This window comes from Parasteatoda tepidariorum, chromosome 2 (genome assembly GCF_043381705.1).
Source record: "Parasteatoda tepidariorum isolate YZ-2023 chromosome 2, CAS_Ptep_4.0, whole genome shotgun sequence".
Classification (NCBI taxonomy): Eukaryota; Metazoa; Arthropoda; class Arachnida; order Araneae; family Theridiidae; genus Parasteatoda; species Parasteatoda tepidariorum.
Genome location: NC_092205.1, coordinates 17,140,686 through 17,165,913, shown reverse-complemented (window position 1 = coordinate 17,165,913; position 25,228 = coordinate 17,140,686). Strand labels below are relative to the sequence as shown.

The 25,228-nt window shown below is 30.4% G+C and overlaps 2 protein-coding genes across 4 annotated transcripts; both read left to right on the top strand.

The window, feature by feature from the left end:
- Nucleotides 1-1,051: 1,051 nt before the first annotated feature.
- LOC107442090 (chondroadherin-like protein) lies at nucleotides 1,052-9,998 on the top strand. Its single transcript, XM_043050302.2, has 4 exons — nucleotides 1,052-1,152; nucleotides 3,895-4,557; nucleotides 8,528-8,676; nucleotides 9,841-9,998. The coding sequence occupies exons 2-4, from the start codon at nucleotides 3,911-3,913 to the stop codon at nucleotides 9,978-9,980; spliced, it is 936 nt and encodes a 311-aa protein (XP_042906236.1). The 5' UTR covers nucleotides 1,052-1,152; nucleotides 3,895-3,910; the 3' UTR covers nucleotides 9,981-9,998.
- A 5,637-nt stretch (nucleotides 9,999-15,635) lies between these two features.
- LOC107443130 (leucine-rich repeat transmembrane neuronal protein 3-like) lies at nucleotides 15,636-24,370 on the top strand. Of its 3 annotated transcripts, none has more exons than XM_043050322.2 (4): nucleotides 15,636-15,727; nucleotides 17,886-18,548; nucleotides 21,581-21,729; nucleotides 24,211-24,370. In XM_043050322.2, exons 2-4 carry the CDS (start codon nucleotides 17,902-17,904, stop codon nucleotides 24,348-24,350), a joined length of 936 nt encoding a protein of 311 aa, XP_042906256.1. In that variant the 5' UTR covers nucleotides 15,636-15,727; nucleotides 17,886-17,901; the 3' UTR covers nucleotides 24,351-24,370. The 3 variants fall into 3 exon arrangements, with proteins under 3 accessions (XP_042906256.1, XP_071033316.1, XP_071033317.1); XM_071177215.1 differs by lacking the exon at nucleotides 21,581-21,729 and adding an exon at nucleotides 19,907-20,055; XM_071177216.1 differs by lacking the exon at nucleotides 21,581-21,729 and adding an exon at nucleotides 19,907-20,055 and having other exon boundaries at nucleotides 15,721-16,044.
- The last annotated feature ends 858 nt before the right edge of the window (nucleotides 24,371-25,228 follow it).

Genomic DNA, 25,228 nt, shown 5'->3' with positions numbered 1-25,228 from the left:
TTCGGCACTGTGGTCGGTGCGAGCCGGGTGCGGAACAGAATTCGTATCGCTGTGATTCGAACCCGGTTCACCTCATTAGAAAGCGAACTCTATCCCTTTAGCCACCACGGCTCAATGTGTGCTAATTGAAATAAAAAAAATACGCTATGAATTAAAAAGAAAAATTAATGGAGAAAATGCATTTATTCGTTATTGTAAAAAGTGGTCATACTAATATTGACACCAATGATGCTTTGTTTTGGTTATTCATACTACTGGCGTTGTCATAATTTTGCACTTTTAATAGGTGTTAAATATACTCTTTTATAAGAGCGTATTTTATGAGAAAATTTGATGTCTCTTAAAGATGCCCCAATACTGTTCACTTTTATGATAGATATTGTGGAAATAGATTTTTAACGGCCCTCGAAGATATAAACATAGGGAAGAGTTGGTTGGTTGTTGTAAATTTTAAACATGACTTATCTTGAACTACAGCATTATATTAGATAATACTGAGTGTACTTAATCTTTATTCTGATGGATTGAAGTACTAAATACGTGTTTTACTTAATCTAATAATGTAAAACCACCGAGAAGGGTAACAAATCATTATAAGTGAAAATCATTAGAATTGTTTTAGCCTTTATATTTGTGTTGTATTTATCTTTCAGTTTTGTGTATGATTTTGTACTGTTGCTCTTCACACTTATCGAGGAACGGGTATTCAGCTAATTTAAAAATAATGCTTATTAATCCATATAGGCGAAGTGTACGCGCGTTTCTTTTATTAATTACTTATTTTTTCATTGCCCATATATGAGCTTACATACTCTTTAATTCTCGAATTTCTTAATTCCATGCCACTAAGGAATAAAGGTATACTATTTATGACAAAATTATTTAAAACAATTAATTTATTGCAAAACTTTCGGTTTTTTACAAATCACATATTGTTAAGAACGCTTTTTCTTTATTCTAGGGTATTTTTTTACTATCGTTTAAGTTTTTTTTTCACAAAATATTTCTAGATAAGGTGATGTTGAAGGTACAATTTAATGTTAAAGTAATAACATTATTTATCAATGCAAACCTGAAAAAAATTAGAATGTAACATCTGTTAAATCTGATTAATGCTAATTGTATTATCTTGTCACATACGGTGATTTCCAGGTGAGTAGCAAGACGTTTTATTTTTAGTCTTTATTTTTTTTATAAAAAATACTTCTTGTTCTTATAGTTAGAATTAAGGGATCTGTTTATTCAAAATCTGTACACTCCAGTTTAAGAAAGTTTAAAAAGAAAAAAAAGTTTTTTTTTTCGTTCAGTTATTTGAATTATAATTAATATTTTTGGAAACATTTATTAAAAATAATGCTTTTTAAGTTCATTTTCATATTTTATATAAAGTATGAAAGTAATTTAGATCGAGATGTTTTTGAAGTAAAAACAAATTTCTGTTTATTTCACTCCTTTTTGTGAAAAAAAAAGAAAAAAAAACAAGACATAAAAATAATTAATGTTTAAAAAATTGTTCAAAAGTAACAAAAAAACTCAAATTTGCTATGTTAAATTTTTTAAAAAACTATTTACAATTGGTTAAATTTTATTTGTGCATAGTTTGAAAAAGTTAAATATTTTTGAAAAAGTTTCGGTATTTTTTAGTTACAAATTTTGTGTAATGTTTGTGATATAACTGTTTTACAAGTGTTTAAATATCAACAATGTACAGAAGTTGATGATTTTTAGTAAAAAGGTTCTTTAATTCTAAATTTCAAACCGTGACTAGTTTGTCCGATGTAGCAAAAGTCGCGCTAAAGAGGAATGTGGTAAATGCCCCTGCGATTATAAAAACAAATAGGATCTTTAAGAATGTTTAAATTTGTTAACAGGCTTAAAAATAATTTCAGAACCATAACGAGGGAGTATATTTTATTTTATTTAATAACCGCTTAATATTTCCTGGCATAGGGTGTTCTAAAAATACTTGTTTTTGTTCGTGCTTTATTAGCAGTCTCTCAAACCCTTGAAAGTCTTAAACTTTTTTCTTAAGTATGAAAATTTGTTTGACCTTTGAAGTTACAAAATGATCATAAAATAAAATAATCATCAAAATAATATTCAATTCTTGAGAAATAAAAAAACAATATCAAAAACTAAAAGTGCCTCTTATTGTAAGGTAGAGTATTTTCATAACTAACTATTTCGGAATATTTGCGAACGTGTTGTCTGCTTTAACTTTATTAGAATAGAGATGAGATGAGAGTAGAAATAGTACTTTATCTACGATGTACTACTGGTGCACAGTGGGCAATTTTAGATTTTATTTTATAACCGGGGTTGAACAGAAGACCCAATTCTAAGTTTACGATTACCAATGTTCAACTCCATAGCCTTGTAATTTTGAACCCAATAGAGAAGACAAGGGAACAGCTAGATCAAGTATTGGGAGAAAATCGCCTTCGTGGAGGACTTTTTGATGGACCTAACCCGCATTTGCGTTACATGGAGAGGAAAACCACGAAAACCTCCCATGGTTAGCCTGACGGTGAGGGGACTCTAACCCATGATTCGTCTATCACTGAGGATATTTCACGTCAACACTGTGATCAGCGCAAGCCCGATGCAGAATTAGTATCCACCAGATATTGCTGGGAATCGAACCTGGCTCACCTCACTGAAAGGCGAAAGCTCTATCCCTTGAGCCATCACGACTCAGGAGAAGTATATTAGCAATTTTATAACAAACATGAGAAAAAAACCCCTTAAAGTATTAAATTCTCTGTAAGGATTTGAAGAGGATGATTTTTGATAATCGGGGTATTTATCATTCTCCCTATATTACATCCTATACCTTTTATATTATTCTTATACTATTCTTATATTAGTAGTCCCACAGTGGACTGGTTGTTAAGACACTGTTCCCAGCAGATCACCGAAGTGAAGCATCACTGGCAGCGATCAGTGTGCGGGTGGGTGACCACTTGCATAAGTCTGCATAGGGACCGAGGGTGTGCGGTATTGGTCCTCTTTAAACTGTTCTACCGTAAAGTGCTCGACTTCGCGTGCAGGTCGGCGGGCAACCAAATCGGGGAAGCAATCCCCTCTACAGAGGGTCAAAATTGTGATAACATGTCTTCGGATCATCCTAAGAGATGTTTCCCAGGCAGTCTCCAATAGCCCATTGTTTAGCTGTAGTGCGACGTAAATGAACTACAACACCAAAAAACTTATATTAGTAATTCGGGGCAGTTTTTAATGGAGTGAGAAAGTGCAGGAATGCTTATTGATTCATGGGGACATAGTCTTGTCGCTTGCAGTTCCAGGTTTGCTAGATAGTACTTAATACGTTATTCGTCAGTTTTGCATATTTTTAATGTGACTAATAATTTATTACTAGATACTCCTGTACCATCAATGATAATAATCAGGAAAATTAAGCATGTTTACTTGCAATAATGATTGTGCATAAATTTTTAAATGGAATTAGGCTCAATGGAAAAGATTTACGTCTGAGTGTGCAGGCCTGGGGAGGTGATTCTTTTTTACAGCATATCCTGAACAATTGAATGATCTAAGTATGATGTCTTTGAGACAAAAGAGTGAATCTCGCTAAGGCATCAAATTTATAAAAGTAATCACTATGTCGCATTGGCTCACAATTTCTCATAATTGTTCACTCATTACATTGTTTTAAGTGTATATATTGCTATCCGCATTAAAAATTATAAATCAATCCTTTTTACCTCACTACCCAGATTCACGTCTTTTAAATAATAATTTAAAAATAATTTTAAGTGATTAAAACTTAAGCTAATTGGTATTTGTTTGTTGAAAATCAAAGTTGCATAATAAAATTGTCAGCTTGAAACTAATAACAATAGGTTTTACATATACAATTTTAATTTTCCTTAGGTCTTCTTTTTCCAACATGCTAGTATTCATCCAAATCCTCTCCCTTGCTGTTGCAGCTCTTGCTCTCGACTGCCCACCGAAAGATAAAGTATATCCTTGCTCTTGTGCTGAAGAACAAGGTCGGATAACAATAAATTGCGAAGGATTTAACAGCATATCTGAACTCGAACCTGCTGTGAAAAACACGATCGGCTATAACGTAAATTTCGGATTCTATCGTTCGCACTTAGGGGCTATTCCCTCTGACTTCTTCAAAGGCCACACATCCGTTAAGATTAGTTTTCAGGAATGCATAGTATTTTCATTTGGGGACACTCCATTTAGTGGACTTGAGGATTCATTAGAGATCTTGGACATTTATACGGGAATTGATCAGAGTGTGACAAAAACGGATACATTCAGACTGGGACATCTGAAGAAACTGAAATATTTCACTTTTGGTCACAATGATATTGCTGAATTGGGAAATCGATGGTTTGAAGATGGACCTGCGTCAATGCAACAACTAAGCCTAGAGTCAAATAATATTGAAAAAGTTGGAGATAAAGCGTTGTCTACTTTGGTGAACCTTGAGCAATTATTTGTAAATAACAACCACATAAAGGTTGTGGCCAGATCTATGCTGCCAAATCCAGCTAGAAATCTTTGGGTATTGGAAGCTAAGTATGAAAATGTTTGCATTATTTTTACCTTTCAGTGAAAAATGCTACAATACGCTTATCACCAATATATCATGTATTAAAACTAATGTATCAACAATATCTTTCCAATATTAAATTACATTGGAAAGGGTAGAGAAAAAGCATTAACTTTTTTGTTTAAACTTGTGCAATAATGATAACTATATCAAAGTAGTAGCCAGATCAATGTTGCCAAATCCATCCAAAACACAACTTCGGATATTGGAAAATTCGGATATTTGGTTATTATTTTCATTTATTTTCTATTGTTTGTTGAGAATAATTTCTTCTTGGATTCAATTAATGAATTATTTTATTTTAGAGCAAGTATGAAGCGTATTGTAGCGATTTTTCAAATTAAATTTCAACCTTTGTACTCGTAAATATCAATAATAATTAACAACATATTTTAAAATAAACTTCATTTATGAACTTGAAAATTACAAATAGAACTAGAGTATAATAAATAAAAGAAGAGTTACTAATTACTTTGATTCGAAAAAAAAAAGTGTCTTAAATTTTTTAATAAATACTATATTGGTAGAATACAAAAGATTGAGTTATTTTAATACGTTCAATAAGTATTTTTCTTAATGTCTTTAGGTTTTTTAATAATATAATGCAAGCATAAATAAAGTCACAACACAAAATTGCATAAATTTGAGTTTTAATATTTTAAGTTGAGTTTCTATTTATGAAATATGTGAATATCTTAATTAATGCTTACAAATTAACGTGCCTTTAAAACTATTGGGTTGTTTGGAAGGTAATTTTGTTTTTTCCTCATGAAACTAAAAGACGATTTTCTTATAGTAAATAAATATTTTATAGAATTACATATTGTCCATTCTATACTCTGTTGCAAGCTAAGAAAAAAACATTATTCCCATGGAGAACATGTTTGCATCTATGTGTAGGCCAAGTGGATGCCAAGCTTCTAGCGCTAACGTATATCAACATCGCCAACTCATTAAATAACGATGCAAACCCGCCTTTTTGCATGCTTTCTTAAATCGTATGAAATGAGGAAAACAAATTTTTTTGAGTAATCAATTATTAGGTTATAGGAATTAATAATAATTATAACTAAAAATTATAACAAATATACTTCTTTCTATTAACATTTAATGGAACTGATGAAATAATAATCTGTATATATATTTCTCTTACACGGCGACAAAAAAATGCCTCATTACAACTCCCTGAATGGCAACGCTAGAAAATCGACCAATGATTGCCGCCAGAAATGTCACATGCCAAATCCAGCTGAGATGGCTCAACATATAGTGCTTTTAAAAACGGAAACTGAAATAACCAGAGAGAGCATAAGCTAGGCAGAAGTGAGTAGTCTTTGTCGATAGATCTATATTTTAGTATTTTGTCGAAAGTGCTTTTTTTCACGAATTTATATATTATGAATTTATTTGTTTTACTAGAATTTATTTGTTTATGCAGGTTTTTCCATTGCAATTCGCTTATTTCAATTTCTAATAGACTTAATTATAGCCAAAATTTTAACCTTTTTAAGGAGATATCAGTTTTAGAAATTTTATTTTAAGATTTTATACCATTGCACATTTCTAATAGGTTTAACGAATTACATGTCATTTATTTGAATTCAAATTTATTTCAATGACTTAGTATTTACTAAAAATATGTCATTTTTTTAAAAAAAAAAGTTGTTATATGGATTTGAATGATTGTTTTGAATTCTTAGAATTTTGTGCATTTGCAATGCTCCTAAGCTAGTAGCTAGCGAGGCGAGCTTGGTTTGCGAAGCAAATAATATAAGATTTTGTAGCAATTTTCGGGGGTTGGCGAGCACTTTCCTTAAGAACTGGAGTAACCTACATACCGAGCTTTGAGAATAAATCTAGGTGCCTCAAATGATCATGAACGGTCAAATTTTACAAATTTAATTTCACAGTGATCTCACCAATATGCGTCAATTAGTTCATTTATTGTGTTTTCATCAGCCTAAATTAACGTAGTGCATTTTTGTGCATCTTAATTGAAATTTTGCTTTATCAATTTTTGCTAACCAGTTTTGGCACTGGCTTACTGTTAATGCATCGTCTCCATACACATAAGGTTTATTTAACAGCATTTTTATCTTTTCGATAGTAAAAAAGTAAAATATGCCGTAAATGCTGTCTTTCACTTTCTATATTTGAAGGGGTACCAACCAAAAACTACTGAGTAGAATCAATCAAACTTTTCCACAATTAAGGTTTCTTATATCAGCTTTCAAAATTTATAATACGATTTAAAAATAAAATTTGGTTGTGAAAAAGTACGTTGAAGTCCTCTGTTGGGAAAAAGCGAAATTACTTTCCGAACAACCTAATATTTTAATTTTACCTTTAGGTGAACCTTTTTTTTTCAGTATTGTGAAATGAGTTTTTTTCTGTTGAAGTTTTATGTTATTTTCGCTTAGGGAGGCATCTAACTTATTTATACTATTTGAATTAATCGAATATTTCAAGCTTTCAGTAGGTATCAGTAGATATATACATATCAACTCAAGTTACTTTAAGCATTTCAGTTTATCCCCATCATAAGTTTTAAATATATTTTCTTTTCGCAAAACATAAAACGTTTACTTTTCAAAATATAGTATAGTCTTCCAGAGTTCCCTAATTCATGAAAGTCTAGTGGCCTATCTGCTGCAGCAATCGAAATGAAATTCAGATATTGATATGCGAAGATATTGGCTTGAGATCGTTATGAGGGTAAACAAAATCGATCAACTTTGAGAAATATTTAAAGGTTACACCCATTTTTCTTTAAACTGTGTAACTATGTGTGTCTCCATAGTAAAACGTACAAAATTTATTTGGGATTATATCTACAGCATGAAAACTGCAACCCGAGACTAAGAAGAAGTAAATATTTCCTTTGTTTTGACTGAGTTCTGTCTGCTTCGGGAAAATGAAGAATGCATAATAATTTGAATGCTGCTTCTTGTCTCTTCATCTTTGTCTAGTGCTACAACACTCTCTGAAATTTCATTTAGATAGGTTTTGTAGAAAAGGCGTCCGGAGTTCATATATAGGGAAGTTTTTATTTACAAACACTATTAAAAGCAAATAAATATGGATCAATTAATTTATATATCTAGGAAACACTGACTAGAGACGAAAAATCTAATCACAGTGATGTCCAATCTAATCAGAGTCACAACGAAAATGTAACAGTACTAGTGGGCTGCGCCCCCTGCTCGCTAATGCTCGCCAACCCAGAAAATTGCTACGCAATCTTATATGATTTGCTTCGCAAACCAAGCTCGCTTCGCTCGCTACTAACTTAAGTACATTGCAAATGCACAAAATTCTAAAAATTCAAAACAATAATTCAAATCCATATAAAAACTTTTTTTTTTAAAAAAATTACTTCTTTTTAGTAAGTACTAAGTCATTAAAATAAATTTGAATTCAAATAAATGACATGTAATTCGTTAAACCTATTAGAAATGTGCTATAGTATGAAATCTTAAGATAAAATTTCTAAAACTGATATAAAATTTTGGCTATAATTAAGTCTCTTAAAAATTGAAAGAAGTGAATTGCAATGGAAAAACCTGCACAAACAAATAAATTCTAGTAAGACAAATAAATTCGTGATATAAATCAAAAAACGTCAAATGAATTCATAATATATGAATTCGTGAAAAAAAGCGCTTTCGATAAAATACTAAAATAGAGATCTATCGACTACTTCTGCCTAGCTAATGTTCTCTTTGGTTATTTCAGTTTCCATTTTTAAAAACGCTGTATGCTGAGCCATCTCAGCTAAATTTGGCATGTGACAATTTTAGCGGCAATCATTGGTCGATTTTCTAGCATTGCCATTCGGGGAGTTGTAATGAGGCTTTTTTATTGTTGCCGTGTAAGAGAAATATATATAGATTGTTTAAAATGCTACAAACATATTTTCTACTATCTCTTTTCCAGAACAAATGAAATTGAAGAACTACCATCTGATACATTTGAAGGATATCCAAGTCTAAAAATTGTGAACCTCTCCCAAAACAAGTTAACCTCCATAACAGAAAGTGTTTGGGGTAAAGTCTGGAGTCAGCTTCGTTCAGTGTACCTTGAAGGTAAGTTCCGAACATCTTCTCTTCTTTTTTCAATAAAGGGATAGCGAATCATGTTCTCTTATTATTTGATTAAAAACTTAATTCACTTTAAAAATATACAAATAGGAAATTACAGCTGACATGTTTCAAGCTCTTCCAAAATAGGCGCCATTTTTCAAGACTTGAAAGACGTGAAAGTGAAGAAACAAAAGTGATTTGAAATAAAAATGTGAAGTTGAAAATGAAAAACGGAAAAATAAAGATGAGAAACCAAACTATGAAAACCACGGTAGCCAAAAGAGAAAAAAGTTGAGAAACAGAAATTGAAAAACCACAGTGGCCGAGAGGGGGCAGATCAGAGTAAAGTGTATTTCCACGTGCTATGTGGAGGTGGTGAGGAACTAATGTCATTACTAGTTAACGACATTTCTCTCTTACCTTCTGTGTTTTTTTTTTTTTTTAGTTTTGTTTTTCACCCTTATTTTTCCATTTTTCATTGGCAACTTTTTAAATTTTTTTTTAATTTCAAATCACTTTTTTCTTCACATTCACATCTGGCAAATCTTGTATATTTTTGAAGCGAACAAAGTTTTTAATCAAGTAATATCTTATCACTTCAAATTCTTAAATTTAAATCTTTAACATGTTCTTTTATGTCAATCCAACATTCTTTGTGTAAAAGAAAGACGTACCCCATTTCAGGACGTAGCATTTAGATTGAAAAAAAAAATCACAAAATTAAAGAATTGACGAATTCTCCACCATTACTAACCAGCAACGGCAAAGCAATAGCTAGTCAAATGCCGTGGTTAGATAATTAAGTTTACTGTGCTACATCCATCAAGTTGGGCATGATCATGTCTAGACAGGCGTTTCTGGCGAGGTGGGCGTGTTCAGATCACGAACGTAAGTCACTAATGTGAGGCTCAACAACCAATTATGTCAACCGAGACCAATTATGTCAAACCAATTATGTCCAACGAAACGTACTTCAAGTTAAAATCCAGATAATATGTCTTATATACTAATAAATAGGAATTTAATAATTGTACTGGTAGACATCTTATTCCCCACGTAGAAATCCGTGTTTTTCTTTTAGCTATTGTTCCATCAGTTGTTAACCGTTACTACTCCTAGTGAACAACCACAGTTTTCTTTACATATTTTTTATTTTTGTATTTTTAGGAAATGACATAATTTGCGACGGAAATTTGAAATGGATATACAGACAGAAGTTACCTGCTGATTTTAAAGGAAAATGCGGCCCAGGCAATAATCTACAGAGCAGAGCCTTAGATTCTTTAAAATTGGAAGATTTTCAATAAAATAATTACAAGATTGAAGTCGTTGCTCTTTTTCTCCGAAGTTGGAACATTCTTAACATACAATGTATGGAATTTCGAATCGACAAAAAAATTCAATAAGAATACAAAAATTTTTCACATAAGGAAGATCCCTAAAAGTGGGAAAATAAACAGGAGCTAATGCCGAATTCTCTTCATATTCATGTTGTATGCACTAAGTGCTCACTACTCATGCAATACACTTTTTTCCAGGAAATATAAAAGTGTATAAATCAACTATGCATTTTTTCAGAAAAAATATTAACACAAAAATATTCTCGCACCCAACTTGAGAACATTTGATTATCTTAAACAATAAATGCGAGGGAAAAATTATTAGTGTTGCGTATGTATAATTTTTTAGGACAGTCCTACGCTTCACGCATTTGAAAACGGTACTTTGTTACTGAAATATACCATAAAAATATTTCAAAAATATATTTGCCAAATCTTTCTCATAAGTAACCGTTCTATTTAAATTTCATATTTTTTCTCGGCATATAGACACCATTTAATAATTTTTTCCTTGGTACACTGGTTTTGTTAATTTTTCTCACTTTTTATTGATTTTTCTCACTAGATAAGATTATAAAATTATAAATACTGTAAAATTGTTCTTGTGAATTCAACTTAAACTTAACTATGTTACGATCTCCTCTTTCGACGTTTTTAGGTATTGAAAATTATTCCGAACTTGAAATTTTCTATAAAAAATTACATCGATGATATTTATTCAAAAATAGAAGAGCATAATAGTTTATAGGTCTAACTGTAAACTTTTTCGCTTAGTATCTGTGGTCATTCCATTGACCCATTGACTGCAAATGAGTATTATACTCTACTAACTCTACTTTTCTTACTTTGTTACAATTACGGGTACTGGGCTTTTATTCTCAAAGTAGGGAGTTGTTCGTATAAAATAATAGAAAATTCTGCCAATTTTACGAAAATTTACTAAAATGCAGCACATTAAAACATAGAAGGCTTAAGCGTAGACAAATTTTTGATTTGCTCATTAATTGCTTTTTGAGACTATTTTTATTTATTATTTTATATGCTGCAAATTAATATCCTTATTAATTCTTTTTTAATTACTTATTTTAATTACCTATTTTGATTTTACTTAACAGACACAAAAGATTTGATTTTTTAAAATGAACCAACATTGAACTTAAGAATATTAATGATTTCGATGGGCACATAGTTTTGTGACTCTTTATACCTGTCAATATGTAAGCGTGTTAATATTTAATTTTTATGATAAAGATGGCTGTTTACACAAAGCTTTTCAAAGTATTTATTGAATAAATAAGATTAATTTTGTAAAGCATTACATTTGTTTGGAAATATTTTTCCACATTTTAGGCTTTTATTTTGCCGGAATAGGCTGGTTAGGAGTTGGGCCCATGTCAAAGAGATAGTGAGCTCTATCTCAGTCGACCGAAGTATAGTAAATGGTATAGGCTGTCTTTCAAACAATTTTTTTTACATTGTTGAAATCTATAGGATGGTCATTAGAAATTTGGGCAATTTATCTAAATCTAGTTCCTCTAGTGTGGCTGGGTGGCGCAGTTGGTTTGTCATCGGCCTTCAGAGCCAAAGTCTGCGGGCTCGATTCCCAGCCCAGACACCGGATTTTCGGAATGCAGAAAATCCTCAGCGGCATGTCGTATGATTATTCGGTATGTAAAAGATCCATAGAGTGCCTTATTTGCTCTTGGCATTTCCGGCAAAATTAAAATTCCTAGTGGACTTTAGCATCCAAATAGAGTCTCGGTGCTACCATCTAGTGTGGCAGAAGCTAGACGTCCAAATTAACATGGCCAATGATATCCACCTATTGGGGCGGTCCTGAAAGAGTGGATACCACTTCTGGAGAACGCACTAGGTCTGCTCATCGGGAAGACTGATTGTGCAGCTCATGGGAAATAAAAAAGTTTCTCTGTGCAACTCGATTTGTGTTTATTCAGTCGTGCGCAGAGCTGTTTTTTGAACATCATGCATGGCACATCCATTTTTTTTATTCATCCGTCTTTTTAATACGTTTTAAGATTTTTCAATGCACTGCACATTTTGTTAAAAAAAATTAAAAAAAGAAAACAAAAAGGTGCCTGCAGTCCAACCAGTACACTGGAATATTCGGCTAGTTTATAAATGTTGGAGATCCCTGCGTAAAAGAATGTAAAAGTTTTTGCTAGCATTCAAAAATTTTTAATCATTATTTAAATAAATAAAATAGAAAGAAAGCAAAAGAAACAATCTTTGCTTTTTGGGTAGTAATCAATTAAAAACAAATCTGTTGTTTATTTAATTTAAGATATTTTTCTATTAACTAATTAAAAAATTGTGATCACCGAAAGGTGATCGCAGGTTACCCATTGGCAAAATGGTTGTTGTCTAATTTTTCAAATATATCGTTCTAATGATGAAATTCTCTTTTATTCACAACTCAAAAAGTATTTATGGTATTACTCTGGTCCCATATGTCAAAAATAAACTCACCAACTTAATGCATAACAAAATGAAAAATGAAAAAAAGAATTCTAAAAAAATTATCAAACATCAGCGGTTGCCATAGCAACGCATGCAATAACGACGCATGCGCACTGTTAACTATTGCACCTGAACATAGTTGAAAAGAGCGGTGACGTCCAAATAAGATGAGCACGCCATCATTCCCAAAACAACACCCATTTTGCCAATGGGTAAAAACTAAGAAAAAGGTGTTACCATTTGAAAATTTCGAGTTCCTGAACCTATGACCGAAATCGGTTACCTATAACTGGTACCAGGATTTCGAGTTTTTATCTCGGAATAACATTATCTAAAATCTCCTCTTGATCGGTTGAAAGGAAAGGCTGCTAGGAGCCCATAAGTAGGCTAAATTTTTTTTATCACCCCTCTGTAGTCCATTTATTAATTATAAATTGATATTTATTAGGCTCGAATATCAATTAAACATATCATTAAGATTACTAGTTGAAGACTGTATTTTTAGGTTAAAAGTAGTTCCCTTTTTATGAGTAACAATTGATTGAATAATCAGTTTCCACTAACCCTTAATCATGGGACTAGTGTAGACAAAAATAAGTTTTTCTAGAAACCCCTCCCCCCCGATTTTTTTAAAAAAAGCATAAATTCAAATCAGCCAATGTACCCAAAATGAAGTTAAGCATTCAAATTGTAATAAGATTGCACTAAATTTATTCAGGATGATAATTAGTAAGCTTTATCAGCAGAATTATGAAAATTGACACACTAACCTTCCTCCTGCTTATAATACTTTATGCATGTTATATAATTTTTGTTACTCCATTTTATTGCCAGAAAATGGAGGCCGCAAACTAGGGATTCAGGAATTGAATTTAACTCCAGCAAGTCTTCATCTCTGAAACAATGCAACGTAGTTTAAAGCTCAAAATGTGAAATTTTTTTAACGTAATTTTTTAAAAGAATTACAATACATCTCTAACAATTTACAATTCGATACTTACACTTCAAGAATAAGAAGATCACGGATACCCACACATATGACCTAAGACGTCAGCACCAGCTGATCATTTATATGCAAAATAGCGTGTTCAAGTTGAGCTAAGTTTCACCCTATAAGTTAGAATATTAATTAACGTGAAGTTAATTAAGTACAGTGCCGTATCGCTCATCGAATTAGTTTAAGTATAATTCTTTCTGGTCTACGTCTTTTACTTAATTAAGATTTATTATTTGTTTATTAGTTTAATTGTAACCGTAATTATTTTTTGTTTTATGTACCTGTCAACTTCGATGTATAATTAGTTTGTTTACGTTCTACATTGTTTCGTGCCGATCTTTGTGTTAAGTAAGAAATATATTGTGAAAGAATTGAAATCTTTGTGAAAGAATATAGAATGTGTCACTTACGAAAACTGATACTTGGCGGGTTTGTCTTACTCGAAAAAGAATGGAAATAACAGTTGCTAATGTAAACAAATGCTCCGTTTCAGCAACCAATCGGGATCGAAATACTCACACCATGTGACCTGCAGGTATCCTATCTTTAGATATTATTTAATACTTATGCTAATATTTATTTTTTGAGTATTTCTAGCAAAGTTTGATTTAGATATAATTTGTCATAAAATATTTAAAATTGCAGAAATTTAAAAAATTAACGTTTTTACTGAAAGAAGCATTTTTTTAAACGGCGAAATAAAAAGGTATAATACTTAAAATACCGTGAAATTTCTAATCTTTTTTGTGAAATTTTGAACTAGGAATATTTAATGTGACATAAAAAGTGTATAGAGATGTCCAAGCCAGAAGTTGAGCTGTATCACTGAGTAGAATAAATCAATCAAATGGCATTATTTTGTGGTTCTGCGTGGCAACTAGTTGTTTTCACTACTCCTATTGGACGATTCGTATTTCCATTCCAATAGAAACTTATTTCTATTGGTATATTTATAACTATTTGACCATCGGTGAGGACATTGCCGGTGGGGACAGGTAAGTGAAGTGATATCAGCTTAGACATTTTTACTTAAGGCGCCCTTCAGCCAGAAAAAGGATTTTATTTCTTCTATGTTAACATACGCAGAATTACATGTCCGCAATTTCATTATTTGTTCAGTAAAAAAACAAAATTTTTGAATTTTTTAAAAATTTTTTTCTTTTTGATATGTGTTGTATTGAATTTAGTTACCGATTTATAAATTTTAAGAATGTGTTTTTAAAACATGTACTTTTAAGAATGTGTTTTTAAAACATGTACTTTTAAATTTGTGTTTTTAAAACATGTACTTAAAACATGTAATTTCATAATTTTAAGCGACCGTACAATTTTATGCAAAATTCGGAAACTAAACTTAATCGAGCCTATTTCAATGAATAAAATGAAACAAGAGTTATTGAAAAATAATAATTGGAAAAATAAGAAATTTTTGGATACCCATTTATTCGTGTATTAACAAAGAGAAAGTTTTCAAAATATTTCGTAAGAACCTTAACTTTAATGTCTTTATTGGTTTAAGTTCGAACAATTGACGCAGAATTTTTAAACATAGTCTTCATACTTTTTTCATTATTTTATATTAATTTAGGCCAAAATAAGTAAGAAATATTATATATAGCATTTTAATAATTTATTGTTATGGAATAAGTTTTCTGTGTTAAAGGTAAAATCTTCCACATACGGCTCACTTCCAAACAATATTTTTTTAAATTTGCACTTATTTGCAGTTATTTATATCTAAGAGAAACATCATTGAAATTTTTTTAATTTACAAAATCTGTTATCGATACATTTTGGAATGAGTAAAACTATAAATATTTGAAATATTTTAGTACAAATATATTTCAGATAATCTAACAGATTTTTCTGAGTAACTATTAGACTGTTTTGCATAATTAAAAAATACCAAAACATATTTTTGCTTGTAATTAAAGTATCAGAAAAATTTGAATAAAAGAGAGACCGGTATCCCATCTACTTCAAAGGGTTAAGTGAGCAATTTATAATGTTTTTGTCTAATTTTAAATTGCTTCTTAAGCTCTTTTTTATGACAGTAATTTTTCCGACATTTTCATCTTCATAAACAATTCTTGAAAGAATATGCGAATGCAAATTCAAATTTGATTATAAATCTCAGTGATATTTATCAATGTTCTCCTGAAAAAAATATATATGAAACATCTGTTAACGATGATAAAAGACATTTGTTTTATTTTGTTTCTCCCACAGTGAGTTTCAGGTGAGTAACACGAGTATTTATAAATTTTTGAAATTTGAATTTCAAATTATTTTCTTATTGTGAAAAATTTCTTCTTTCTCTGAGAAAATAAATAATATATCAATCCTCTGGTTTAAACATTAACTCCACCAAGTTTCAGAAACTTAACTGAAGAATCGAGTTTAAAGTTAATTATGCAAATGTGTTTTTTCGGGTTTAATATTACAATGGAATCTCAGTTAGTTTCAGTTGCAAAATTCACCATTGAAGTGTTTTGTTATACAGAGGTTAAAGATTTTTGAAGTAATTTAAGTAAATGCTACAAAAGGCTTTTGTCGGTGAGATTAGATTATATTTATGAATATGGTAAAAAATATATGATTATGCATATGCTAATTCGTATGACAGATTTATAAAAATAATAATTTTTACTGTATAAAAAAGGGCCAAAAGTGTTGACTAATTATTAATTCTGAGAATATTATGTCTCTATGTTTCTTCGATGTGTCAATATTTTTATGCTACTTATGTTTATTCGACTTTTTTTCTTTTTTATTGCCTAGCATTTCATGAAGGTAAATTTTTATAAAAATCAATTCATTTTGTTCATCACATTTTTCAATCATTCAGTGAGCAAAAAGTAAAATTGGGAGTTTTTTTATCCATTTGGAAATCTCTTTTAATTATTTCAAATCATCATAATGTTTCAGTGTAATGTTGCTTTTGTTGTATCGTGTCTTTATTTTGGGAATCACTATTACTTTTTGAGTCCTTATCGTTGCTTGCAACATTGCTCAACATTTCTTCATCTACATGCATTAGTTAACAGTCTTTCGTCTACTTCTAAAAAGGAAGTGGGAATTATATCAAAAAACTAATTCCAAAATTTTTAATTTCTAATTGCAATTTTCATCAAAAGGGACGAAATTACAAAAGATATATATTTGAAAAATTCGTTATAGGAGGACAACAAATTTAGTAAATGGAGAATTATTTGAAGTCCCGATTAAAAATTACGTTATTCTAATAAATTTACTCTAGATACGCAACCTTGTTGAAGGAATCTACTGTAGTTTTGGCCAGCGTTTCCTGTTAAGGAATGTTTAGTTTTTATTCAATTTTCAGTAAGTTTTGAGGGAAGAATTCATTCATTAATTTGTTGATTCATTGGTTTTGAAAAGCAATAAAATAATTATAAACTTTTAGTGGCTATTTTACGTAAGTGATTATGTAAATTAACCTCTAACATAAACGTTATATTAATTTACGTATTTTTAGCAGTTAATTTAACATAATTAATTAATAAATTGTGTTAAAAATAAGAAATTTTTTTCATTGATCTGAATTTGTTTTCTTTTATTATTGCAAAGATTTATTATTACTTTTTTTAAATATAAAAAATCTTATCTTAAAAAAAAATTAAATAAAAATAATGTTTTTCTCTTTATTTCATTATTATACTTATTGGAAAGAATTAAAAGAAGATTGAAGAATAATCAGAATACCTATATTTCAAGCAAAAAGAAGATGAAAAAAAGTTTTCAGTTGAACTTGAAATTAAAAATATCATATTTGTTATTAAATACCAAATTGGTGATTCAGTAATTAAAATATTTAAAATGTCTTATATATGCATTATAACACACGATCAAGACTTTTTTCTCGTTTCAATTTAAGAACCTGACTTTTAACTGATTGTAGACTTTTATTTCTGCAAACTTTTATTCAATTCAGACTCAATGATTCCTTCCCTACTGCTCTGCTTGATAGCAGTATCATCACTGTATCATGGCAATTTTTAGTTACTGATCATTTTCTTTTGGACGATAATAAATTTAAACAATACCTTCACTCCTGTTTTTTGTTCGATTCGTTTGTGTTTTTCTAATACAAACCACTTTAATTAATGTGCGTGTTTAATTTTTACATTGTTCTTTTTTAAATTGTGCCAATTCTTTCTCAATTGGCTAGTTTTTGAACTAAAATTTGTTATGCAGAATTTTCGTTGCCATATCGTACTTAGTTTTTCTACCAATGCTTATGCATTTTCGACTGTTAGAACGCCTTGCAAATGCTTCTGATTAGGCCCGTTTTAATTACAAACACCTTATATACTAAAATGTCTAACTTTAAACTAATAACATACGATTTCAAATGTGCAATAAATTTTTCTTTGTAGGTTTTTCCTTCCAAACATGCTGTTACTCTTCCAGATTCTCACAATCACCGTGGCAGCATTTGCTATTGACTGCCCTTCCAGAGAATTAGTATATCCTTGCTCATGTGCAGTTGAACAAGGTCAAGCAGTAATATCTTGCGAAGGCTTCAACAGCATTCACGAGATTGAACCTGCTGTGAAACACACCATCGGTTATGACGTAAATTTCTCCATCCTAAGGTCACATTTAGGTGATATTCCATCGGACTTTTTCAAAGGTCACAAATCCACTAAGCTAAATTTTGAGAATTGCGTTGTAAAATCATTTGGCGACACTCCCTTTAGCGGTCTCGAGGATTCTTTGGAGATTTTGTACCTCTATACAATCCTTGATTACAGTCACACAAATATGGACAAATTCAGGCTGAATCACTTGAAGAAATTGAAATACGCTGCCATTGGTAATAATGATCTTGATGTATTGGGAAATAACTGGTTATCAGATGGACCGGTTTCTTTAGATCAAATATCTCTTGTTGGTAATAAATTTAAAGGAATTGGAGATAAAGCTTTTGCTTCTTTGTCAAACATCCAGCAATTGTATGTGGATAGCAACAATATCAAAACTCTAGCCAGATCCATGTTTCCAAATCCAGCCAAAATGTTTTGGATACTAGGCGCCAGGTACTAAAGCTTCTAGTTTCATTAATTTTTTTAAAGTAGAATGCGTAGTTCTCAGCCCCTATGATTATTGCTTTTTGTTTAAGTAATAATAGCACATAAAGATATAAACCAATTTTTAAATACGAAAAAAAAAAGCTTGAGATATTTCAAAAAAGTGAAACAGTATCAGTAAAGTAGCTTGCTGTTGTTTCTAAACTCTGACTGAGTCAAACCGGGCCTAAGAGTCTGAATCAGAAATTTTAAAGACTAATTATAAAAAAAAAGTTTGAATGTATGATATTTTTGAGTATTAAAAGAAAGACAACTATGAAATCGTCAGAAAGAGAAATTAGATTTTATAGTACACTTTATGCACTAGCTTAAAAAACATGTAAACTGAAACTTTAAAGCCTGAAAGAAATATTTTATTTTTATTAACATAAATTCGGGTAAAATTAGCTTCAGATAATAAATTTGAAGCATAGGTTCCTTAAAATAATGTATTTTATACTCGCCCACACTGTAATTTCAATTATTCAAAACCGATGATGAATTATAATAACGTATAGTTAAGTTGAGGAATGGTTATACGGTTATGCAGCCTTGTATTAAGATTACAGCAAACTTTAATAATATTATTTATTACGCTCCAAATTTTCAAAAAGTGAAGAAAAAAATATTTCTTGAAAATACTTTTTACTCATTTCCATACATAATAACTCATCCAATAAGCATTTAGAACACATTTTCTCTTTAAATTAATAGTTTTAAACATTCATATATTTCATACAAATGCACCGCTGATTCAGAACTATTTGTCCAATGTTACATGTAGGCCAAGAACATGATAATAAACCAAAATCGTGATGTAATAAACACAACGCAGACCTGTTACATGCTAAAAAATCATTCCATCGAAATTGTATCCTTGAAAACGTTTACCGACTAATGCTACATCGTTGTTGTAGCCAATAAAACACAATACAGACTTGTTACATGCTCAAAAATCATTCCATCGAAATTGTATCCTTGAAAACGTTTACCGACTAATGCTACATCGTTGTTGCAGCTACAAGCCTCAACATTAAACACTTGTTTAAAAATTTTTTTGTGGCAGACATTTTATTTAAATTAGTAATTAAATAATAAATTGCCATTTTTTGTGATTTGCCAATAACATTGTAGTAGTAGTCCTTGTGGGATGTAACACGTCAACATTGCGTTTTTCACTGCAGATTTTTGCATGGTGCCACGTTTCTGATAAGCATGTAAGTTCGTGAATAATAGTCCTGAATCATCCTGTATATGAAGAAAGTATTATTGCATATAACTAAACATGAATGAATCAGATAAAAAAAAACTCAATTGTGATTTTTTAGTTCAAACGAAATTGAAGAACTGCCAGCAGACATATTTGAAGGATTTCCAAAACTGGCGCGTGTAAATCTTTCTCACAATAAACTAAAATCCATTCCAGAAAATGTTTGGGGTAAAATCTGGAGTCACCTTCAGTCAGTGTTTCTTGATGGTAAGTTCGCCCTTCTTTTTATTTTGAAATCTTTATTTTCGCAGTGGTTAGAACAGGGATGGGCAAACTACGGCCCGCGGGCCAACTGTGGCCCTCTGGAAGATTTTATCTGGCCCACGGATAGAATTTTTATTTGCCGACCAGTGGCAAATATAAACAATATACATCCATTTTCTTGTCGACTGTGTTTAAAATTATTTCTGTTTTTCCTTTTTCAACAAAGTACTGATGAAGTTTTTGCTTTCTCTATTTTTGTTCTACAAAACATAAATTGATGGATATAGTTAGCTCAGACAGTTTCAATTGGTAAAATGTTGAAAGCAGAAGTTCTTTATAGAATAGCCGCAGATTGGCTCCAACTAGCGCTTGTCTCTCTCGAGGAGCTGACTTAGCTGAGGCTTGTCTCTCTCGAGGAGCTGAGGCTAGTTTCCGCTCCAAAGAGCGGACAATCTAACAATCATATGAAGCAGTCGTTTCTAAATACTATTCCAAAGTTTTACAAATCATTACCAAAAGCTAGGTTCCAAAATTTAATATTTCATGCTCAGAAAATCAGTGCATGTTTGCTTAATCTTATATATGTGAGCAAGAGTTTTCAACTACGAACCTTAGAAAAAATCATTTCAGAAGTAGACTAACAGCAAAGCATTTAGCCTTGTTCCTTAAAATAAGCACATCTCACTTCCAACCTTAATGTAAGGAACTTTTAAAAATGAAATCGCAATTTCCTTCATCTCACTTAATATTTAAATTAAAACTAGCATATCACCTTTTTTTCTTAAATTTTGAAGTTTTTNAAAATTTGTGTGCTTTCTCTCAAACTTGGACTTTTATGCTCCAGGCAGATGACGTAAGCCGAGTGCAGCGCCACTAATTTGCATATTGCAATTTTACTCAGCTACTCTTAGTGGACAACATATGCAAATTTTGCACGGTTTGGCTTACTTTTGAAAGAGTTATCGCTATTTTTGTGATTTTTCCTTAATTTATGATAACCAGTGTATTTATATATTTCATACAAGTGTACCTGTGATTCAGAACTAATAGTCCAATATCTATATGTAAGTCAGGAACATGAAAACAAACAAAAATCATGTTACAATTAACACAAATGCAAACTTGTTACAGATTCACGAATCATTCATTCGAAATTGTATTCTTGAAAACGTTCACCGACTAATACTTCATCGTTGTTGCAGCTGCAAGCCTCAACAATGAACATTTTTTTATTTATTTTTATTTTAAAAAAATTTCTTTGGCAGAAATTTTATATAAAACATTAATTAAATAATAAAAATTGCCACTTTTAATGATTTGCTTCTAACCTTGTAGTATTAGGTCTTGTGGAATGTAGCACGTTAACATTGCGTTTTTGACTGCTGATTCTTGCATGCGGTGATGTTCCTGACCAGCATGTATGTTCGTAAATTATAGTCCTGAATCATCCTGCTTATGAAGAAATTATTACTGTATATAACTAAATATAAATGAATTAGATAAAAAAAACTCAAATGTGATTTTTTAGTTCAAACGAAATTGAAGAACTGCCATCAGACTTATTTGAAGGATTTCCAAAACTGGCACGTGTAAACCTTTCTCACAATAAATTAAAATCCATTCCAGAAAATGTTTGGGGTAAAATCTGGAGTCACCTTCAGTCAGTGTTTCTTGATGGTAAGTTCTCCTATCTTTTCATTTTTAAATCTTTATTTTCCCAGTGGTTAGAACATCGAACTTCGGTCTGAAAGAACAGGGTTTGATCTTCTAAAACTGGTAAGTCATATCGAGTATAAGCGATTTATATTCTCGTAAAATTTTGTGTTTGTTTGCTGAGTATTACCATGGGTATAGAAACCTGGAGAAAGTTTTCTTCCCCTTCAGATTTATGTCTTAATTGTAGAAATAGTGTCTTGAACGAATAGTGCTGCCATCTATTGAGCTGAATCGTACTTTTTTCCTTGAGGCGCTGTCTTGTCAAACGAAATGTGCTTTTTCCGGACTAAGTTCGCAAGACCAATTGCTGGTGAACTTAGCTCATTCAATTGTCACGAGGAACGATAAATCTTTATCTTTTTTTTTTAAATATCTCCTAAAGCTGGCATATTAACATAAAAATTCTACTTAGAATTTTTGCCTTAGCTTTTCAAACTTATTAATGATGAATATGAAAAGAAATAAAAATTAAGGAAGTTGTATGACATTTTATAAACTACGCTAGCACAAAAAATTAGAAAAACAATGTTTTTTATTTTATTTTATTATTTTTATTTTATTTTCGGCAATGAAAACTGAAATGAAAGTTTTTACAAAATTGGCCTTGATATTTAAGTGAGTGATAAAGTAAGTATAAATATTAATTAAGTAATAATTAAGTGAGTATAAGTAAGTAATTAAGTGGAATTTGTGTAGTCTTTTAAGTTAATTGTATCAACCTTATCGTTCTGCGCATTAATTACTTCATTCTCGTTCCACTTGAAATGACGGGGTGAAATTTCATGCTCTATTTGTCGTGCCGATGATATTTTGCTGGTGGAGTGTTTAAAAGTAACGCGCCAAAAAGATTGAAACATTTCTATTTCAAATACGCGGAATCATGTATGTTTCTCAATCTGTACATCAGATGGCAGTAACAGACTATTTTCTGTGTATTTAGTGATAGTTCGTTTATTTTAAACTATAATTAATTAGTTAGATTTCAAGCGAAAAATTAACACAAAAATTAAAAAATGTAATGCCTATATTGTACAAACACTTAGTTTTCAAAAATTTTCTTGAATAAAAAAGTAGGGACTTTTACTACTTTAATTACTTTTATTTTATTATTTAAATGTTAGCGTTTTCTTTAAAATCGTGTGATCATTAAGAAGTTGAAATGTGGGTACAAAACTCAGGTCTTATACGAATATTATATATGAAATGCCTGAAAGATTTACTGTGTGTATGAACTAAACAATGCTTTTTCAGAAAAAATAATACCCAGGGTATTTTGTGACAAAAAGCTCAGTTATGTTAACATAATTGGTACTTATTGTTATCATAACTCAATGTTAACATACATAATTGAAAACTCCCTTAATTTCCTCGGTACGCTTACCCCTTTTTTTGAGGGAATTAAATTTCTGCTAGATAAGTAATTGAAACTAATTTTGATAGAATCAGATTTTTCTGTCGGATTCTCTGTCGAATTTTTTCTTTTTTGAATTTCCGACCCAAAAAAGCATTTTTTTTTATTTCTGAAAATTTATATATGTTCTATCCTAAATTCGAAAATGCAAAATATTTTTGTATGCAAGCAGTTTTTTGCTTGGTCTACTGGTGGTAAAACGTACGATGTCTTGTTCACTCATCTCTAGTTTTAACAGCAATGCATCCAAGTTTTATCTTAAAAAAATACACTGTGATAACATATTTATTAACTCTATTGGATTAAGAGGTTGTAGATAAATCTCTGCAAAAAATAACTTTTAAAATTAGGTAAAAATATTTTGAAAAATATTTTTTACACTAATGAAACAATTAATAATAATTAATTAATACTAATAATGAATTAATAATAATTAATTTTAGTACTAATGAAGTGAAATAATTTTAATGCTAATGTGAAATTTTAACACTAATGAAAGCGAAAATACAGAAAGTTCAAAATGATTTTATTTCAATTCGAAATCTCACTGTGAAAATTGTGAAGAGTTGATCATGAAAATTGTGGACTAGTTGCGCCACCTCTTAGAGATATTCAGAAATATGAAAATAATCGCGGGATTTAGTGAGACGTGTAAGTAGTGACGAATTCAATTTCAATGACGCAATTTTTCTCTTCGTCGCATGGCATGCTACGCCGAAAGGCACAAACACGCCGGCACACACAGGCACAAAAACGCCGAACGTATGAGTACATACATGTAGTTAAAGGCATATAATACAACTAATTCTATTCATACGTTTCTATGAGTTTCATAAATGTCAGTTACTCAAATGTCAATTATAAAAAAAAATTATTTTCATAGTTTTTAGTTTATTTTTGAAAAAAAAAATGGGTGTAAAGCCCCTTTCCATGTTGAATAGAAATTAAATAAATAATTTAAAGGTTTATAATTAAATTTATAAACATCATTTTCCCCATTAAATAATAATAATTTTTAAATTACATTTTAGGTAATGATATAGTTTGTGATGAAAACTTGAAATGGATCTACAAACAGCAGTTGCCTAGAGAGTTTACGGGCAAATGCGGACCAGGCAATAATCTTCAGAATAGAGATTTGAATTCATTAAAATTGGAAGATTTTCAATAAAAGCGAAATGAAATTTGAAATGATTTTTTCTTTTCCTTAAAGTTCATATAAATTGAATGGTTTGAATAAATGATTGATTATGTAAAAATACCACAAAATATTCATCACACCTTTTACTGCTCTATTTATACCTTTGTACTCTATTTACACTTATTTAATAGCCACAAAATATTTCAATTTTAAGAACTTCTTTCAGAAAATATAATGTACATAATTAAACATATATTAGGATAAAGTAGAAGCACTGGCAATGTGAGAAATACTTGTTTTTTTAGACAAAGTACAAAAAACCTCAATAAAACCAAAAACCAACCTCTGTAATAATAGTAAAGATATAATTTAAATTCTTTTGGTAGTTTTGTAGTCCATCAAATATTCACACAGCTTATTTCATTGTTTATTTCACAGATATTTAAAATAAAATGTTAAATAAGAGAAAAATTAGGGGCCTTTAGTTACATAAAATTTGAGAATAATACAGCCAGTCCAATGAATGAAGTATGCTCCAAAAGTACTTTCAAGACATGCTTGGCATTGTATACAATAACAAATAATATTCTGGGAAAAAATTAAATGTAAGAATCACGGTGAAAGAAACACTGCATTATTTTTGCCCACTTTCCAATTTTTAAAAGCATATTATTGAGTTGTCAATCAAAGAAAATTAACATTTTCTTCATTCAATAAATCAATTCTTTTCTCCATAAAACAGAAATTTTAAATTATTCGAATTATTTGGTTATAAGTAATTTTCCATAACGAAAAGCATCAGGGTAATTAATATCCTGCAATAGCCCATGACTTGGGAATACCAGACAATAATCTTTTACCGTAAAAATTCATCAGTGTAGAGAATACCGGGCAATTCCATTTGGGAA

What these genes read in the sequence shown, in the direction of transcription:
- LOC107442090 (XM_043050302.2), top strand. Translation starts at nt 3,911, where the DNA reads ATGCTAGTATTCATCCAAATCCTCTCCCTTGCTGTTGCAGCTCTTGCT. An exon ending in CTTTGGGTATTGGAAGCTAA is followed by an intron (nt 4,558 to 8,527) that starts GTATGAAAATGT and finishes TCTCTTTTCCAG; the next exon opens with AACAAATGAAATTGAAGAAC. An exon ending in TCGTTCAGTGTACCTTGAAG is followed by an intron (nt 8,677 to 9,840) that starts GTAAGTTCCGAA and finishes TTGTATTTTTAG; the next exon opens with GAAATGACATAATTTGCGAC.
- LOC107443130 (XM_043050322.2), top strand. Translation starts at nt 17,902, where the DNA reads ATGCTGTTACTCTTCCAGATTCTCACAATCACCGTGGCAGCATTTGCT. An exon ending in TTTTGGATACTAGGCGCCAG is followed by an intron (nt 18,549 to 21,580) that starts GTACTAAAGCTT and finishes GTGATTTTTTAG; the next exon opens with TTCAAACGAAATTGAAGAAC. An exon ending in TCAGTCAGTGTTTCTTGATG is followed by an intron (nt 21,730 to 24,210) that starts GTAAGTTCTCCT and finishes ATTACATTTTAG; the next exon opens with GTAATGATATAGTTTGTGAT.